This window comes from Eubalaena glacialis, chromosome 9, assembly GCF_028564815.1.
Source record: "Eubalaena glacialis isolate mEubGla1 chromosome 9, mEubGla1.1.hap2.+ XY, whole genome shotgun sequence".
Lineage (NCBI taxonomy): Eukaryota > Metazoa > Chordata > Mammalia > Artiodactyla > Balaenidae > Eubalaena > Eubalaena glacialis.
Window position 1 is genome coordinate 23888446 of NC_083724.1, and position 20399 is coordinate 23908844.

A 20399-nucleotide genomic window follows, 5' to 3' on the forward strand; every position below is an offset into this window, starting at 1 on the left:
CTCTCTATAAAAATACTAACTTCGATAGCAGGCTTTCAGTGAATTTAACATCCCACTTTGGTCTCAGAAATTCTGCACTCCAGGCCTCCAAATAGTAGACCAAATCTTCAAGGAAGGAAGGTTCTAAAATTGGCCTGTTTCCTCGGAGCCTTTGGGTCTGAGGATGCCTCAGACTTGCCTTCAGTGGGCAGTAATTCCTGCAATCAGAGACAAGGGTCGACTTAACTCACTTGTTTTAGGCTCACCACCTTTGCCTGTTTTTATTTCTAGAAATAATGCTATAATGGACACTCAATTTCATAAGGGAAACCATTCAGAAGAACAGCTATGAAATCATTTTTAATATCTCGAAGCCCCAAATTAACCTAAACATTCATTGTTTTATCTTCTTCTTCCATGAACTGTGTGTTTCCAGAATAATCTGGTTTATTAGAGCTTTAACCCACACTTCAAAGCCCCCATCATATAAACACTAAGCTTGGTCAACAAGAATTTGCATTTTCTCAAAAAAAAAAAAAAAGAATCTACTGTTGGTTTAGAGGAATACATTTCTGGAAGGTTTATCATGTGAGTAAGCCTCTGGCAGTAAAATTTAACCCATAAACAATAGTATCTGGAAGCAGGCTTTATTACTCTCATGCCTTAGGGAAAAAGCGCATTCCATACTATATTCAGTGTTTCCTGCTTGTTTTCTCTTCAGTTAATTGCCCTTTGGGAACCTACTATTCTCTGGAGAATTCTGTCTGTGAAAGCTGCTTGATGGGCTCCTATCAAGATGAAGAAGGGCAGCTTGAGTGCAAACCCTGTCCAACTGGAACTTACACTGAATATCTCCATTCAAGAAGTAGCTCAGAATGTAAAGGTAGGGGCTTAGTGCTCATTTTGACCAGAAGCCTAAATTTTGTTTCCAGTTATAAAATCTCAATGGCAAATAGGATGAAATACGAGCATTACCAAAAGCAATTTCATTAATTGATTTTTTCTTTCTTTTAATTGCAAACTGTTACTCACTTTAGAGAAGTCCATTTATCTTTCCTTTTGCAACAGTCCATTGCTCTAGGTCAAACTCCACTGTCAAGAACTCTAATCCACATTCATCAATTAACCTGGGTGTTTTATAGTGAATCTCACTTTAATTGGTGGAAAGGACTTTCATGGCTCTTAGCAAGCATTAGGCTGCTTTTTGTTAGAATAATATTTGATATGATGAGATTCACTCTGCATTTACTTGGAAATGAATAACTACAGGCCCATATGCACCTATTCTTGCTACTAAAGTATCCAGTCCTTTCAAAATATTGTTACTGTTATTCCCAATGAACATTCCTGATGGAAACATTTTCTTTCACATTTAAAGTTACAGTAAGACACACCTAAAAGAAGGAATTGCAAAATTGTTCCTCCTTGCCTATTGTTGCCAATGCAGGTATGGGTACTTCATGACACATGTAAACTTGAGAGCAGTGCTAGGTGATTGCAAATGCACTAAAAATGTTAGCAGCGCTGAAAATGAGAGTCATCCGGAAGAGAAGGACAGAAGGAGAGGACAGTGCACTGGGAATTGGGGAATCTGGCCTTAAGCCCGCTCTACTACAAAACCATTGCTATGAGTTTGGGAAAGTTGCTTAATTAACCTCTCTGGGCCTGATGCTAAGACTACTTTTACTTCTTCTCTGCCAACCCTCAAATGAAATGGTGTCTGTAGGGAGGAGGAGGTAAGAGGGCCAGTTCTTATTTAGAGTGAAAAAGGTGCCAGCATAGTCATGAGACTCTAGCTTAATCGGGGGTTTTGTTTCAGTCACTCAAGAGAACAGTGTACAAGCTGAGAACTTGTACAAAAACAAGCTTCCCCGTGACAGCTTGATCTTATGAGAGTGACTTTCTGAGATGCAGATTTCTAATTTCACCCAAGAACTGTTTGTCGACATTTTCTACGTGTCAAACACCGTGCTAGGTCATAATACAAGTAACTGGAAATGAGCCTAAGACTTAGTATACAGAAGTATGGGGAGTCTAAAATATAACATGTATGCTTGGAGTTCTTCGTGACCCTCATTCTATCCTAAATAAATTCAAATGTGGAAAATCCTATTGTACACAGTGCTAATTTTGTACAGCTGATGTCATCGTTATTAACCATGTTACATTTTTCGTTTTAGCTCAGTGTAAACAAGGCACCTACTCATCAAATGGGCTTGAGACCTGCGAATCTTGTCCGCTGGGCAGCTATCAGCCAGCATTTGGTTCCCGGGGATGCCTCGTATGTCCAGAAAATACTTCAACTGTAAAGAGAGGAGCCGTGGACATTTCTGCTTGTGGAGGTTAAGTCTTAAACATCGCTTTTTTTTTCAAGCCTCCTAGGTTCTATGCATAGCAAAACCATATGTCTACTGCATGCAAAGAATGTAAATAACTGTCTCTTCATAGAGAGTTTCCTTCTATTTGGCCAGTCAATACTTAAGTGTAAACACCCATAATATAAACACCGTGCTGGTACCGTTAGTAACACACAAGAAGCACAAGACTTGGTCCCAGCCCTCAACATTTGTAACCATTTGGCCACATGATATGATAGAAATACATCTCAACTAGGAACTTAGATTCCTCGGGTATAAAATGAGGTCTTAATGTTCCTTGAAACTCTAAAAATACCACCTCTGAATTGTAACGTTCATTCCCTACAGTTTGAAGATTTTCATGAGTGATTATCCACTCTGGCTGCATACTAGAATCATTGCACATTTACATCAGTATTTTAAAAATACTGAAACCCAATCTCTGCCCCCCCAGATATTCTGATTTAAGTTTTCTGGTTTTCTTCTGAAGTTCCCCCAGGTGATTCTAAAGTATGACTAATTTTGGTTCTCAAATGTCACCATGGAGGGTTTGTTAAAACACAGAGTGCTGGGCCCCAGCCCCAGAGTTTTTAATTCAGCAGGTCAGGTGTGGGGCCTGAGAATTTGCATTTCTAACTAATTCTCAAGTGATGCTGATTCTGCTTGGTCCAGGGACCACACATTGAGAACCACTGGTTTAAATAGAAATATAAAGATTAGAGTTCTATTTTTCAAATAGTTCTAACATCCCTACCAAGTACAGTTTTCCAGCAGTGAAAAAACTGGAAGCCATAAACAAAAGTAAAAGATGAAAACTTAGAATGACAGTGAAACTAGGTCTGACAGTCAAGGTCAGTCTATTGCCAGAAACTCCAATAAACTGCAATGACTTTGCAAATTCAGTGGAACTTTGCAAAAAATAAAAAGTTGTTGGCCTCCCTCTGCTACATCACTGGGAACAGAACAAGCATGCCTGGCTAAAAGATGACTTTTTAAAAAATTGTGTGTCCTCCCCATTCTTTTTTTTTTTTTTTTTCCTTGATCTAGTTTCTTTTTTTTTAATCAGTCATCAGTTTTATACACATCAGTGTATACATGTCAATCCCAATCGCCCAATTCAGCACACCACCATCCCCAGCCCACCGCGGTTTTCCCCCCTTGGTGTCCATACGTCTGTTCTCTACATCTGTGTCTCAACTTCTGCCCTGCAAACCAGTTCATCTGTACCATTTTTCTAGGTTCCACATACATGCGTTAATATACGATATTTGTTTTTCTCTTTCTGACTTACTTCACTCTGTATGACAGTCTCCCCATTCTTAATACCCTTATTGAAAAACCTAAGGTCTATGGCAATCTGAAAGTTTAAACTCTTCCCTTACTGAGTGAGTGATGTTTTTAAGAAGCCAGTCTGCTGGTTCCCTATTCCCTCAAGCTACACACACACACATCCCATCCTCATTGCACCCCAATCATATATATACATCTGCATCCAGTTAGAGGCTGAGATTCCTAGAAAACAAATGCTTAGGATATTTGAGTGTAGTGGTGGGGAGGGGACGGGGAGTGTCCAGCATTGCATCCTGGGAGTCGTAGTCCTCATAACTTAAGTGCTACAGGAAATACATGACTATGAGTTATAGGTTTTATATGCTCCATCGGTTTGAATCTCAGAATTTCACAGTAGATGAAAGCCTCTTAGACTTGAGGAATTGGGCGAGCAGTGTTCATCAACCTAATGTTTCACTGATGAGAAGAGAATTTAACTAGGACCTATTTGAAACTCATAAACCATGTGTGTTGTGTAATACCAGCTGTGGATTTTTTTTTTTTAATTAAAAGTCAAACAAAACCTCACATTATGGTTGAAAGAGATCTGCCAAAGAATCTATTATTTTGTCAGTATACAAGCTAACTATGGAAGAAAGTCTGCAGGGAAAAATCCCCCCCCCCCCCCCCCCCCCCCGTCTCTCCCACCCCGCCCCTCCCTCTCCCTCCCCTCTCCCTCCCCTCTCCCTCTCTCCCTCTCTCCCTCCCTCCCTCCCTCCCTCCTTCCTTCCTTCCTTCCAACCACAAAAGCAACTAGGATTTTTACAGTGAAACAAGTTCATATTTGACAAATTTTTATCCTTTAACTTTCCAGATAAGCCTTGAGGTTTTCTAATACCAAATTACTGCAATTAAGTAATTATAATTCCCAGAAAATCTCTAAACTTCTGGTAACTGTTCCATTTCTCCTAATACTCCTAGCATATGTTTAACTACAGTCTACTTGTCCTGAGTAGGAATTGGTAATATTTGGTAATGACACTTTCCCCTGCGGTGCTGGATAAACACCATTTTACTTTTACTTTAAATTTAAATGTGTGTGAGTTCTAAAACAGTTCCTTATATATTTTCCTTAGTTTTCAGCCAACCCCTTTTCTCTCCCTCTCTCCCCCCCCCCTTCTTTCTTTCTCTCCTTCTCCTCTTTTCTCTTTCTGTACTGATTTATGTTTTATGGGCATGTTGTACAGTTTATCTTATTTTTTGCTGACATATCACTTTTTGCCTCCTTTGGCCTGTTGAACTTAAAATATCATTAATAAATATAGCAGTTATCTTTAAGTATATTACTATGTTAGCATAATGTAACATTCTTTATACATTTCACCTATTGTCACTTATTAGGATATTAAATAGTCTTGAGTCCTTGGTTACAAAAGAGTCTGAAATTTTCCATTTTTTAAAAATGATTTTTATCAAAATAATTAATCCCACAAATGAGTTTTTAGTGGTGGTGTTGTTTACATATGGTCCCAATAGAAGGAAAGATTATTTGTGGAACAGGATGGTAACACTTCTTAGCCCAACCCTGTAGGATGAAGTTAAAAGGAGGCTCAGAATACGAGGCTTTGACTTCTGGCTTTGTCATAGGAAACCAATGGCTCCAAGGCTGTATTTATTCCTTTACACTATCAGGGGACAGACATGTGAGGTTACATTTTTCCCTGGTCATTTCAATGCTTTATTTTTAATTCTATTTTGATACCACTTTTGGCATATTTGGATACTTTTTTTCTCTTTCTCTACAGTAGAAGAGGTGAGAAGAATTTTGTTCCATTTGTCTTGATTTAGAAACCACAGTTTCTCTGGCCAAGGTTCAAAATGAAACTCTCTCACATCTTTTCTTATGACATTAGTCCATTAGGAACTGTGTCATGTGTGTATGCATGTGTGTGTGTTTAATACTGTACTGTGTACTAGATAGTGCTATTATTATGTATATGTGTATGTTTATACATTCATATATGTGTGTGTATGTATATGTGTGTGTATATATATATATATGTACTGCATACGTAAATTATATATTAAATGCTGATTATTCACTCTTGGAAAGTATATTTGTGATGACAGCTGTCTGCCCTTGGAATGTAATTTAAACTAATTTCCACATGAAAGTTTATTTTACACTTTCTAGGTCAAAAAGCAAAGTATAGACATCACAACACCATGTTTGCTATTTTGAGATGCTAATTGGCTTATTGATTTTTAATCTTAAGATTTTATTATTATTATATCTTAGTATAATTTTTGACAATTATAGTATAATTATGTGCTACAACTGACAGTATAATTCTGTCAGTTTTTAGGGGCACAGTCTTTTTTTCTTTTTAAGGGTAAGATTGTACTGAAAAAAGTTATATGGAAAAAAACCGTTTAATTCATTATAGCATCTTGGGTTTAAGTGGCAGCATTTATATTTCTAGCATATCATGCACATTCATAGATATCCTCTCAAACAGAAAATTTATACTTTTATCAGTGGAAGATTTATGCTTCCAATTAACTAATTAGCTATTTGGAAGGTACTTTTTCCAAATAGACAATCATTTTTGGAAACTTGGGAACCAGAAAACCCATTTTAAACTCCTGTAGGTTTATAATATGTTTGTGCAAAGCCCTGTCTACATCTAGTAACAGAGTAGATTATTTTATCCTTGGTGAAACAAAGATACTTGTAGTTTAAAACTCTCCTTGAATATAGCAAATGTAGCCACCAGAAATCTTTTTTTTCTAAATATGCATTAATATCTATGTTATCTTCTGCCACCTCTTGATTCAACTCTCTACTTTTTGTCAGTTGGGTACGTAAAAGAGCTCTTTTGCAAAAGATTTGCCTAGCTGTTTTTGCTTAAGAAATTTGATCAAAGCGTCTTGAGATTACGACAGATGTGTTGTCATTTACTTAATGTTTATTGTCATACCAATAAAAAAGAGATGCCATCACTTGGGGTATCCTGCTCCCTTGAGCCTCAAGTGTATCTCTAAATTTTTCAACCATATTGGTAACTATTTCTGCTATACTAATTTTTATTATCAAGAATCCAAAACCTAAATGATAAGTATGCTGATATCCTGAGTGGCTGTTTCCCTGTGTCCTGTCTTCTATACTTAATTTTATGCAGACGAGTCTTAATAGTTTTAGTAGTTTTCAGAGTTGATAATGGTTTTAGGGCTCACCCAAATGACTCCAGATCACACACTCCACCTGAGTTTGTCTACGGATCACAGTCTAAAACCCCAACCCAAGGATTTAGTCATGGGTACTCTACCCCACTATCCCTCTGCCAAATGTAACCAAAATTTATGTTTGGGGCTGTTTTCTTATATTCCACCAAATCTTGGCAAGAGAATTTCCAACTTGGTTAAAAGATAATATTCAACTGCATGTTGTTTACGAAAAGCATGTGTAACCCAAAATGACATTAAAAGTTTTAAAAATAAAAGACCCTCAATAAATAATAGACAACTCTACAGGGGAAATAAAAATTTCTGCCAATGGGACTGTAAATTACATTATTTAAAGATTTGGGCATGACATATTTATGGCTTTAAATTGTCATATCTTTAGCTCTAACTACTCAACTACTCAAAGTCAAATGTTATCCCAAGGAAGTAATCAGAGCTATATTAAAAAATTTGTATAGAAAATTTCATGTCAGCATTATTTATAATAACAAACTAGTAGAAACAACCTAAGTGTTCAATAGGAGAGGAAATGTGAGATCAATTATGGTCTGCCAATGAGATGTAATATTTTTCATTTATTAAACACCATGTTACTGAATGATTTGGGGAATGATTTGCTTATGATATAAAGTTAAGTGGAAAAATCATAGCACAATATTATATGGCCAATTCTGATTTTTACTGAGTTGCTGTGTGTTGTTAAAGATGGGAAGGAAGCAACAAAACATTTATCTAGGTGATAAAATGGTCTGGGTATTAAGTACGTGCAAGAGAAAATATTAGCAACGCGATAGCTTTCTTATAACCAAAGGTTAATGCACTTCTTTTAGAGGTAGGGTATACTGCTATGAAGCACAAATGATTTGTTCTTACTTTTGCAGTGCCTTGTCCAGTAGGAGAGTTCTCTCGTTCTGGGTTAATGCCCTGTTATCCGTGTCCTCAAGACTACTACCAACCCAATCCAGGGAAGTCCTTCTGCTTATCTTGTCCCTTTTATGGAACTACAACCATCACTGGTGCCAGATCCATCACAGATTGTTCTAGTAAGATGATAATACTTCATTTCTCATGTAATCCTGTGTTGGAGACTTTTGTTCATCTCTGCGGTAGCTTCAATTCTGAATATTACTATTTTCAGTGCCTTTGGGTGTCTGGATGTGTTAAACTATCCTTTTGAAGGTCTTTTTGGTGACAGTGACTCAAAGATTCTTATTTTGGGAATGTCGAACTTGATAAATTCCAAATTTCTAAAAGTCTAGAATTTAATGACATAATTCCATCCATCTCTATGCTCTCTTTATATTACTGAAACAAAATATATGTGGCTTTACCCACTCTGAGAATCAGAATCTTGACCATGGTATTTAAATAGAGTCTGCTCCTAGAGAACAGACTTGCGGTTGCCAAGGGAGAGGGGGTTTTGGAGGAGGGGTGGAGTGGGAGGCTGGGATTAACAGATGTAAGCTGTTATATACAGGATGGATAAACAAGGCCCTACTGTATAGCACAGGGAACTATATTCAATATCCTATGATAAACCATAATGGAAAAGAATTTTTAAAAAGAATGTATATATTTGTATAACTGAATCACTTTGCTGTACAGCAGAAATTAGCAGTAAAACAACTATACTTCAATTTTAAAAAAGAAAAAAAATAAAATAGAGTCTATTTATTGGCAATATCTACTACACACAAATACGTTTTTCAGTTGTTTTCCCATTAATTTTATTAGGTTTTAGTTCAACTTTCTCAGCAGCAGAGGAAAGTATAGTGCCCGTTGCTTCTCCTGGACATATCAAAAAGAAGTATGAAGTCAGCAGTCAGGCAAGTCCATTTTATATTTATAAAATTTTCTCTAATGGAATGCTTGGAAAACAATTTGTCATTATACATGTCCCACAGAGGAAAATTACCAGAGTTGAAACTTCAAGTAATCAAGACTCATGAATATTATCAATGAATAATTACATTTGCTTATGACTTATAAAATGAACTAGCCAAAAATGCAGCATTAGAAGTTCTAAGTACCAGAAATGGGAATTTTTCCCAGCAATGTCTGGCACAGAGAATTGTAGATGTGGGGCGTCTTTTGATTTGCTAATAATTAACATGTACCATGTACCATGAGCATAACCCATCATTTGAGTAAGGGCGTTTGGATTAACCAAAGCCCTTTTCCGATTAGCAGGAAGAGTTACTCAACTTTCATGAAAGTTATTTAAATTTTTTGCCAGCAAAAATAAAAATCATTTATTGGAGTAAGTTGTAGGTTTTTAAAAAAATAAGAAACGTAACTCATAAAACTTTTCCATTTATTTTTTTGAAGACTAGTTAAGAATAATTATTTTGGGTGATTCAGCCATTACTCTGAATGCACCTTGCCCAATGTCATAATAAATTCCTTGGCTTTAAGTATTTTTAAGGAGGATGATGAAGTTATATTTCTTATTTTAACTTCCTACATCCAAACATACTCACTTATAAGGGCTTCATAAGTCATATTTGAAACTGCATGTAATGGACACAGACATATTAGAATCCACTGGCTTACTTTTAAAAATGATGCACAGATACCACTTCCACAGATTCCTGATTTAGCTGGTCTGGGTTGGGGCCTGTCCTTAGTATACTTTTTAAAATGCCTTAAATGGAGCCAGCATTTAGCAACACTGCCTGGGTTTATCAGAACATCACTCAAGAATAATATATAGCATTTGTGCCCATATATGGCAGGTACCAGCGTTATGCAGGCAGCCGTCCAGCTGGACTCACCTGGAAACCGAAACCTGATGTAAACCTTCTAACTCCCTACTCAGAATTGCTTTGAAACAAATAGTGTTTTGTCTCTGATAAATTTCTTTTCTGCCACTGGTAGGTTTTCCATGAATGTTTCTTAAACCCCTGCCACAATGGTGGAACCTGCCAACAACTTGGGCGTGGTTATGTGTGTCTCTGTCCAACTGGATATACAGGTAACACAGAGGAATGCAAATTTTCATGTGTTTTTCATACAGTATCATTGTGACTTCAGTATCAAACTTTGAAACGTTAAAAATAAACGCCATAAGATACATTAGACTGTATAATTGCACAAAAGTTTGGTTGAACAAGACAAACCAATAAGTGAAAAAAGCATACATATCTTACGAATGACAGTTTTCTTTGCACATTTTGGGGGAAGAATAAAGAATCATCTTCTCTATGAAAAGTCACATCATAACTCACGATTTAAATTGGAATACGGTTCCAGAGGCCATGTCCAAGGTTGCATTCTAACACAAATTAAATGCATGACACTCAACATAGAACAGATTGTCCAGCATAAACACTTTTAAACAAACTCCAGTTTCTCTCATTTGCTTCACATGAATGGAAGTTCTTATGAATGGCCATGATTTGTTGCTTTATTTCTTTCTGGAAACTGTGCTTAGAAAAACAGCGTGGCTTTGAACTTAATTATGTAGGAATTATGTAAGAATTATGTTTTCTTGCAGTTTGGTTCAAATCCAGCTCAGTCCAGAAATATAATTTTTGAGGAGAAATGAACTATATCTTAAAAAATTGCAGTTTATTTAAAATAATTTCCTGTTTTCTTCCAGAAATGCAGTTTTTACATTTTTTTTTCGAGTTTTATGCCACCAACATGAAGTGTTTTTAATGAGAAAGTGGTATTTAAATAATTCACCACAAAATAAGCAAAAGAGAAGTTGGAAAACAAAATACAGAATGTTGTCATTCCACTTATTTCAACATGTGCATATGTGCATGTGTGTGTGTTTCAATTCTTATAAAAATTTTTGTCCCAACGTTCCACAAGAAATAATGAACTTGTCCTAGAATTTTATAAATGAGAGGTGGTTGAGAAAAGCATAATATAGGACAGTGATTCTCAAATTTTGACGTGCATCAGAATCATCTGGAGGACTTCTTAAAACACAGATTGCTGGACCCCAATCCCAGAACTTCTGATTCAGTAGGTCTAGGGAAGTTGTGAGAATTTGCATTTCTATCACATTCCCAGGGGATTACTGATGCTGTTGGTCCAGGGACCACACTTTGAGACCCCCTGGTGTAGAAGAACCTGGGTTTCGGCAGAGCTAGCCCATAGAAAGCCTGTGTGCACCCTATGGGAAGGTGCACCCCATTCTAGTATACCTGACATATGAGCTGAGATCTGGCAGGATTTAGTCCCGCCCCCACTTCCTCCACCAAGTGGCCTTTGTAGCAAGTATATATGACTCTGTATTTTTCACTTTGGAATTAAACTAATTCCTGGCTCTATTTTATGCTTCCAGATTTCCCTTTTTCCCCCTCTACTTCTAACTTAGGATCTTTTGCTATCTTTTATGTATCCTTATAAGGATACCTTAAAGCTGTTTAGAGAGAGGTAATACCTTCATTAAATACTTAACTAGGTGGTAGCTCTTAACAAATATTGCCCTTTCCTTCACCACCACCACTCCCTATAAATTCAGATTATTGGGATAATTATGTTTAAATGATCATGGTTCTGTTTCTGTTAATCCGCTCTTTGATTGACCTTCAGTGTCTGGTTTGCATTTTAGGCTTAAAATGTGAAACAGACATTGATGAATGCAGCTCACTGCCATGCTACAACAATGGAATATGTAAAGACCGAGTTGGGGAGTTCATTTGTGAATGCCCATCTGGTTACACAGGTAAGGGGAAAGTTTCTCGTTCTTAGAATATTAACCCTGGAATCCTTAAAATAATGAGTTACCACCTCACACCTGTTAGAATGGCTATTATCAAAATATAAATGTCCATCAACGGAGGAATGGATAAAGAAGATGTGGGGGGAGGTGTGTACACACACACACACACACACACACACACACACACACACACACACACACACAAAATGGAATATTACTCAGCCATGAAAAAGAATAAAGTAATGCTATTTGCAGCGACATGGATAGACCTAGAGATTATTGTACTAAGTGAAGTAAGTCAGAAAGAGAAAGACAGATATCATATGATATTGCTTATATGTGGGATCTAAAAAATATGGTACAAATGAACCTATTTACAAAACAGAAATAGAGTCACAGATGTAGAAAACAAACTTACGGTTACCAAAGGGAAAAGGAGGGGGAGGGATAAATTGGGAGATTGGGATTGACATATAAACACTACTATATTTAAAATAGATAACTAATAAGGACCTACTGTATAGCACAGGGAACTCTACTCAATACTCTGTAATGACCTATATGGGAATAGAATCTAAAAAGAGTGGATATATGTATAACTGATTCACTTTGCTGTACAGTAGAAAGTTACACAACGTTGTAAATCAACTATACTCCAATAAAAATTAATTAAAAATTAAGAAAGATAAGAGATAACAGTGCTGGCAAGGATATGGAGAAAAGGGGACCATTGTGAGCTGTTGGTGGGAATGTAAACTGGTGCAGCCATTATGGAAAACAGCACGGAGGTTCCTCAAAAAACTAAAAATAGAATTACCATACAATCCAGCATTCCCTCATCTGGGTATGCATCCAAAGGAAATGAACTCACTATCTCAAAGAGATATCTGTATTTTCATGTTCATTGCAGCATTATTCACAATAGCCAATGGCCAAGATATGGAAACAAGCTAAGTATAAATCAAGGGATGAATGGATAAAGAAAATGTGAGATAGGTAGGTAGGTAGGTAGATACATACATACATAGATACATATAGATACATAGATAGATAAATAGATAGATATCATATATATAATATATATTGGAATATTATTCAGCAAATAATTGTATTTGGCAAAGAGCAAAATTTTTCACAAACATGTTAGCCATGATTTCCAATCGTTTTGCTCTTACACCTGAACAACTTGCTTGAAAACCGATTAGTCTTAAATTCCTTTCAGTTTTCTCCAGCTCAAATATTCTGTGATTCTTTGCAGGTCAACTCTGTGAAGAAAACATAAATGAGTGTAGCTCCAGTCCTTGTTCAAATAAAGGAACTTGCGTTGATGGCTTGGCTGGTTATCGCTGCACGTGTGTGAAAGGATACATGGGTAAGATGTTTCCATTCTTCCTAGTTGTCATAGAGTTCTGTAAAGCCCCAGAAATCATTACATTTATGAACATTACATATATATATGTAATATTATATAAGTTAATATTAATTTTCTGATTTTACAACTGTGCTGTGATTTCATAAGAGAGAGTCCTTATTTTTGAGGAAATTCACACTGAAGTATTTAGGGGTAAAAGGGCATCATTTCTACAATTTACTCTAAAACAGTTCAGAAAAAATAATATGTTCCTGTACATGTGTGTATATATATGTGTGTATGGAGACAGAAAGAGAGAGAGAAAAGACATGAGTTTATATGCTAAGACAAACACTCAAGAAGGAACTGGAGTTAAATTATATATAAAATCATATTGCGAATGGATGCTAAATAATAGAGTTAAAATATCTATCTATCTACACTTAACTGATAAAGAAGAAGTCTAAAACAGAAAATGATCAGTGAAAGAAAGAGGCAAGGTCAAAGAAACAGAGGAATATTTTGAACTAAATTTGCTAGTTCCATTTTTTAACATTATCTCAATTAGATATTCATTGCTAATGTTAGTTTCAGAAAGAGGTAAGATTGAAAGAGCAGATTTTCAAAAACACAGTCCTAAAATGATTTAGAAAAGCCAGAGCTTGTTGAAGAATGGCTCTGAAACCAGTTTGGTAGGCCAGTGGCTCTGCAGCCTCCATTCCCATCCTTTAGAAGCAACATGCTCTAAGGAGTCAGCACCTTGATCCCAGTTTTCCCAAGGGGTTAACATGTGGGCTCGTTCTCGTCCTCATCCATCCCCAGGCCTACACTGTGAAACAGAAGTCAATGAATGCCAGTCAAGCCCATGCTTAAATAATGCAGTCTGTGAAGATCAGCTTGGGGGGTTCTTGTGCAAGTGCCCACCTGGATTTTTGGGCAGCCGGTGTGAAATAAACATGGATGAGTGTTTCAGCCAACCGTGCAAAAATGGAGCTACCTGCAAGGATGGTGCCAATAGCTTCAGGTAAAAGACTAAGTCTGGCTCCTTTCACTATTTTTATTATCTTAACTGTTCAGTCATTCTGCAGTCTTTACAGAGTATTACTTTGAATTCCAAATCAGCCCTTCACAAATCCTAGCCCAAGGATAAGCTATGGTAGAATCAGTCTACCACCTGATGTTCTGATTTCCTAAGTCTTGGGTGAAGTCTATAATTTTAAAATAGACAACCTGTATGTTTTAAGTTCCCCAGTGATTCTGATGCACAGCCAGACTTGGAAACCACTGCTCTATACTGGGGAAGTCATAAAAGATGAAAGGAAGCACATTTATTCAGAAGCAAATACAGAGGCACTGTACAAAACCCGGTTTTAAATGTTTTATATTTTAGCTGGAGTTTTCCCACTAGCTGAAATAGGAATTGTGCAATTCTACTGTCACAGCGCCATTCTACATTCTATAACCATGGTTTTCAAACTTTTTTTTTTTAGTTTAGTAACCCTTGTTTCAGGAGAAATCTGAGTGTAAACAAATAAAACAGTAAAAGCTAAGCTTTTGGGGTTGAAAATAGTGGTGTTTGTGGGGAGAAAGACTCTGTCTTCCTGAGGCAGCTCTTAGGGCGCCAATAGAAAACAGTTTGAAAACCAACACTTTTTTTTTTTATTACTATCAAGTCTGCCCTATTCCATCCCCTTCCTCTTGCAGGATCTGTGGCTTCTGCAGTGCAAAAGACACACTGGTCTTGCTTGCAAAATTTTAGGAAACTTTATTGCCCTCAACAAGCAGCTGGTTCTGTAAGTTTTCAAAGGTAAAAGCAAAAAAAAAAAAAAATTCTACCCCAGTTGCAACATTTCCCAGTACTTTTCCGGTTCAGCCCCCTTCCATTACTGTCCCCTAACAGAGCTAGGATACTATCTGGAAGAAATAGGAAGCCAGTTCTGCCAGTGAGAGTTTCACTCTTAATATGGAAATGAGGTCTTAGCAGGGTAGCATCATCTTTTTGTAGGCTTTTTTATATCTTCTGGCATACAGCCCCTAACCATAGGCAATGAGAAATTTCCAGATGAACAGCAAGAGTTCCAAACTCTCCCCAGGGTCCAAAACAATTGATGAATACCAAATTTGTCTAAATCCTAACTAGAGGAAAGGTGAAGGTAAACCCTCCTAATTCAAAAGGAATGTTAGTTGCCACCAAAGTGAATCTGTTTCATAGACAAAGATACTGAACTGCCATAATGATATCACACATGTACATATAAAGATGAGTGAAATTCTAGCCAAAATAGATTTACCCTCAACTACACAGAACTCCATAAAGATGCACACCAATTCCAACTGAGATTTTCTTCTAAACGCCCAAATACCATTTATTCATATTATTGCCAATATCAAAGAGGTCCCCATATAAACATGCTGGTAACAATATTAACTACATTTATTGGGCAGTTCCTTTTTAATTAAAAATATTTCAGACATACAGAAAATTACAAAGAATAATAAAAGTCATACACTCATCACAGTAATTATCAAACCTTAGCCTTTTGCCATATTTGATTTATATCTTTTGTTTTTAAAAAATCAGATTCTAAAGATAGATTTGGAGTCCCTCCAAATATGCACAAATACACACACACATGCACAACACCCACACATATTCCTCTTCTTCCCCAATAATCACTGTCCTGAAGTTGGTTTATATCTTTCTCATTCAGACTTTATGTTTTACTATGTATATGACTTCATAAACAGTATATAGTATAGTTTTACATGTTACGTTAAGTGGTATCATATTATATGTATATATATCCTTTTGTATTTTGGGTTTTGTTTTTTCACTCAACACTATGTATTTTCAAGACTGATATATTTGGCTCTAGTTTGCTCATTTCAACTGCTGATTAGTATTCCACTGAATGATTATACCATGGTTTATTTTCCCATTCGCTTCTCCATGAACGTGTAGAATGATGCTGTTGTGAACATTTGTTATATGTGTCCTTGTGCACCTGGGCAGTAATCTCCTAGAGTTCATACTAGAAATGGACATCCAGGGCTCTGGGAATACAAACTCTCCACTTCCCTTGACATTGCCAAATGGTAGTTCTACTCACTGAGATTTCCCACTTCATGACACCTTTGTCAACATTTGACATCATTAGATGTGTTCTCCATTCTGAGGGGTTTAAATCGTTTGTTGCATACCACAGAGACTGTATGGCATACTGATTAAGCCACTAGGGCTTCCCTGGTGGCGCAGTGGTTGAGAATCTGCCTGCCAATGCAGGGGACATGGGTTCGAGCCCTGGTCTGGGAAGATCCCACGTGCCGCGGAGCAACTAGGCCCGTGAGCCACAATTACTGAGCCTGCGCGTCTGGAGCCTGTGCTCCGCAACAAGAGAGTCCGCGACGGTGAGAGGCCCGCGCACCGCGATGAAGAGTGGCCCCCGCTTGCCACAACCAGAGAAAGCCCTCGCACAGAAACGAAGACCCAACACAGCCATAAATAAATAAATAAATAAATTTTAAAAAAGAATCCTACTCTTTAAAAAAAAAAGAATAAACCACTAGACTGAGGTCAAAGTCCTCCTCCACCACTTAGTAAAAAGAGGACTCAGGCAAATTAACCTCTCTGAGCCACGGTTTACTCATCTGTAAAGTACCTCATTGTTATAAAGATTGGATTAACATATGTGAATTTTTGTTTTTTCTAGCACTTCTGTGGGGAGAGAAATTCCCAATGTATGAATAATACTTCACCTTGACCAGAACTGCTTTATACTCTATTTTTGCTACTACAATATCTCAAATATACGTTGTCTTAAATAGGTTTATTTGAATGAACTAAAAAAAGTAACAGTTAAAGCACTGTTTTAATGTGGAAAATATGTTTCAGCATTTCAGGGTTTTTTAAAAATTCAATTTAGTTAAACTGAAAACAAAGAAAAACAAAAAGGATTCACCTATTTCTCCCACCTCCCACCCCCTGTCTCTGGCTTATGTTCTATAAGCTTGGTGTGTGTGTGTGTGTGTGTGTGTGTGTGTGTGTGTGTGTGTGTGTGTGTACACATATATTTAGATTCCACATATAAGAGAGATCATAATAGCACTTCAGCTTTTCAGAGTCTTTTGAGACAATGTTGTCATTGGAGACTGCTTCTAAGGCTGTTTCTGCAACTATTCTGTTACAATATTTTGTTTTCTTTCAGGTGCCAGTGTGCAGTGGGCTTCACAGGGCCACACTGTGATTTGAACATCAACGAATGTCAGTCTAACCCCTGTAGAAATCAGGCCACCTGTGTGGATGAATTAAACTCATACAGTTGTAAATGTCAGCCAGGATTTTCAGGCAGCAGGTGTGAAACAGGTATATATGAACTTAATGTTATTAGTAACGATACTAACAATAATGATATAATAACAGTGTCAATTTTTACCTGCACTGAGCACCACCTATATACCAAAAACTGTGCGAAGCATTCTGTACTCATTCTTCACAGCCACCCACTAGACTGGTTCATGTTATCTCCAGTAGCACAGGAGGCTGAAGCTTAGAGATGTAAGGGAGAAATGGAGAAAATCGAATTTAGCAGAACTCTTCACATTCTGCATGTTTAGAAAGGAGGCTTTGAAAGGTCACTTGATTTAGAAGGTCAGAATCCATGGATATGTTTGAGAGTCAATGCTAAACTGCTTTCTCAGAGCACTGGAGTCTTTTAGCTGTAGGACTTTTGTTCTGTTGAGTGGGATATGCAGGATTGGGGCTCATAAAATGGAGAAGAGCCAGAGCCCTGAGCAGGGATGGAGGGTTGCCCTTGCAGTGACCCCCTCCTTCTCTCCTGCAGTATCAGTCACTCCACACATGTGCTTAGAGTCTCTCATCTTTAATGACTCCCCAACCCCACCTCTCCTTCCAACTATTCCCTGTTTCTCAGCTTCCTTTCACTGCTGAGTGCGTTTCCTGTCTTAGATAGTCACTGATGATTTTATTTAAAAGAATTTGTTAGGGACTGGCGGTCCAGTGGTTAAGACTTCGCCCTCCAATGCAGGGGGTGTGGGTTCGACCCCTGGTTGGGAGCTAAGATCCCACATGCCTCCTGGCCAAAAAAAACAAAACATAAAACAGAAACAATATTGTAACAGATTCAATAAAGACTTTAAAAATGGCCCACATTTTTAAATGGTCCATATATATGTATACATGCCACATCTTCTTCATCCATTCATCTGTTGATGGATATTTAGGTTGCTTCCATGTCTCGGCTATTGTAAATAGTGCTGCTGTGAACATCAGGGTGCGTCTATCTTTTAGAATGAGAGTTTTCTCCAGATATATGCCCAGGAGTGAGATGGCTGGATCATATGGTAACTCTCTTTTTACTTTTTTGAGGAACCTCCATACTGTTTTCCATAGTGGCTGCACCAATTTACATTCCCAACAGTACAGGAGGGTTCCCTTTTCTCCACACCCTCTCCAACATTTATTATTTGTAGACTTTTTAATGATGGCTCTTCTAACTGGTGTGAGGTGATACCTCATGGTAGGTTTGTTTTTTTTTTTTTTTTTTTTTTTTTTCTTTCCACACACACTGTATTTTATTTTTACAAGAGATAAATAGACTGACACCAAGCATTGTACATGGATGACCACAACAAAAGCAACAATGATTGCAATTACCAAACATGAAACACACTCATACTATGTCATAATATTGACATTCAGTCCAGTAATCCTCCACTGTAACAGCTCCTTTACTTTGCAGTGAAAATTGATTTGTATATTCTTTGCCTCTGAGTTCTTGTGGGATTTTTTCTTTTTTTAAATTCAACCAGAAAGTCACAAAAATTATACTCATCCTCATCAGTTCACTCAGTCCCATGTAATTAATTTTTTTTTTTCATCTTGATCTTTTGTTAGCACTTTTATGAGCTCATCAGTTTTTCATTAGAGTTCTGAAAATGCTTATTCATTCAGTTCAGCAGTCCAGTCAGTACCAGAAACCTGTACTTGTCAGAGTCTTTTCCATGAATTTCCTGAAGATGAAACCCTTTTATAGGAACATATTTACAAAAGCATCAGAGTACACCCAGAACTGTCTGTAAATGACAAAAGACTTAAAAATGACCACGGTTAAAGATTTGATGAAAGTTCATAATAATGCAGTTGACAAGAAAATTAGTTATTTCTGAGATATACATTTTAAAGTAATAACTAGGATTATGACTTATAACATTATACCAGAACATATAAGATTTTTAGAAATTTCATGTAATGTCTGAAACATTTATATTAACATATTTCCATACAAATAACCCAATGAAAGTTTAGTACCTCATGGTAGTTTTGATTTACATTTCTCTAATAGTCAGCGATGTTGAGTATCTTTTCACGTGTCTATTGGCCATCTGCATGTGTGCTCGTACTTTCTTATTTGTTGCAGAACAGTCTGCAGGTTTTAACCTGGATTTTGAAGTTTCCGGCATCTATGGTTACGTCATGCTGGATGGTGTTCTTCCATCCCTCCGTGCTGTAACCTGCACGTTCTGGATGAAATCCTCTGACACCACCAACTATGGGACGCCAATCTCCTATGCACTTGAGAATGGCAGTGACAATACCTTCCTTCTAACCGATTATAATGGGTAAGCAGAGGTGTCAGGAAGGCTGTGCTAGGACTTATCCTGGCACCAAGTTAGAACTGACAGGGGGGTTGGAGTGGTGGGTGGGGGTCAGGTGTTCCAGCAGAACAGCAGGGTGACAGTAATCAAACAGAACATCTGGACAAGTCCTATAAGAAGGCAGAGTTTCAGTGGTAATGCCTTATACATGTATTGTATTTTGCTATTTGCTAAGTGTTTTCATATGTCTTATTTCATTTGAGCTTCACACTGACTTGAGGAACTGATGCCCCTTAAAAGGTAAAATGAAGTTTCAGAGAAACTAAACGCTTTGCCCCCAAATCTCACACCCTGGGAGTGGCAGAGTTAAGTGTCAAACTCTGACTTTTCAGACCAGTGCTCCTTTATTTACATATCAGAGCGGCCAAGAGTCAAGAGATTTCAGTGGCACTGTTGACCCCTGGGAGACACTTGTATTGAATACGAATCCGTCTGTAATCTCAGGTGTGCAAGATGACGTTCCTTTATGTCTTTTTGGATCAATTCATTGCAAATGCAGAACCCCATCCCTCTGGGAAAGTCAGCCCCGGTTGTTTCTCTGATTTCTTTCTACTGACTGCTTCTCCTGTCTTAGATGCTCACAGATCATCTAAAACCCACAGAGTTTTGCTAAAGAGCCACAGACTCAGGCAGGACTCCCGTCATTGGTCATCTGTCTACCCTGCTGATCACTGAGCTATCCACTGCCTCAGCCTCTGTGGTCCTTTCAGAACTACTGCTCTTCGCCACATGTGGAGTCCTTGTCAAGGCTGAGAGTTTATGCCTTCAGTCTAGAGAGATTCTGTGGTGCACCACATGGCCTTTTCCTCCCAGATCCGCCCAAATTTGTGGCCTTTTGCTAGTG

The 20399-nt window shown here is 37.5% G+C and overlaps 1 protein-coding gene across 2 annotated transcripts in view; it reads left to right on the forward strand.

Moving 5' to 3' along the window:
* The window catches only part of SVEP1 (sushi, von Willebrand factor type A, EGF and pentraxin domain containing 1), a 180465-nt gene that overhangs the window by 100252 nt on the left and 59814 nt on the right, over nucleotides 1-20399 (forward strand). For both annotated transcript variants that reach the window (XM_061200115.1, XM_061200116.1), the window contains exons 17-26: nucleotides 701-862; nucleotides 2160-2321; nucleotides 7733-7894; nucleotides 8586-8677; nucleotides 9729-9825; nucleotides 11419-11532; nucleotides 12788-12901; nucleotides 13703-13904; nucleotides 17086-17243; nucleotides 19318-19519. In XM_061200115.1, the coding sequence (XP_061056098.1) occupies nucleotides 701-862; nucleotides 2160-2321; nucleotides 7733-7894; nucleotides 8586-8677; nucleotides 9729-9825; nucleotides 11419-11532; nucleotides 12788-12901; nucleotides 13703-13904; nucleotides 17086-17243; nucleotides 19318-19519 (1465 nt within the window). The remainder of the gene's footprint in view (nucleotides 1-700; nucleotides 863-2159; nucleotides 2322-7732; nucleotides 7895-8585; nucleotides 8678-9728; nucleotides 9826-11418; nucleotides 11533-12787; nucleotides 12902-13702; nucleotides 13905-17085; nucleotides 17244-19317; nucleotides 19520-20399) is intronic.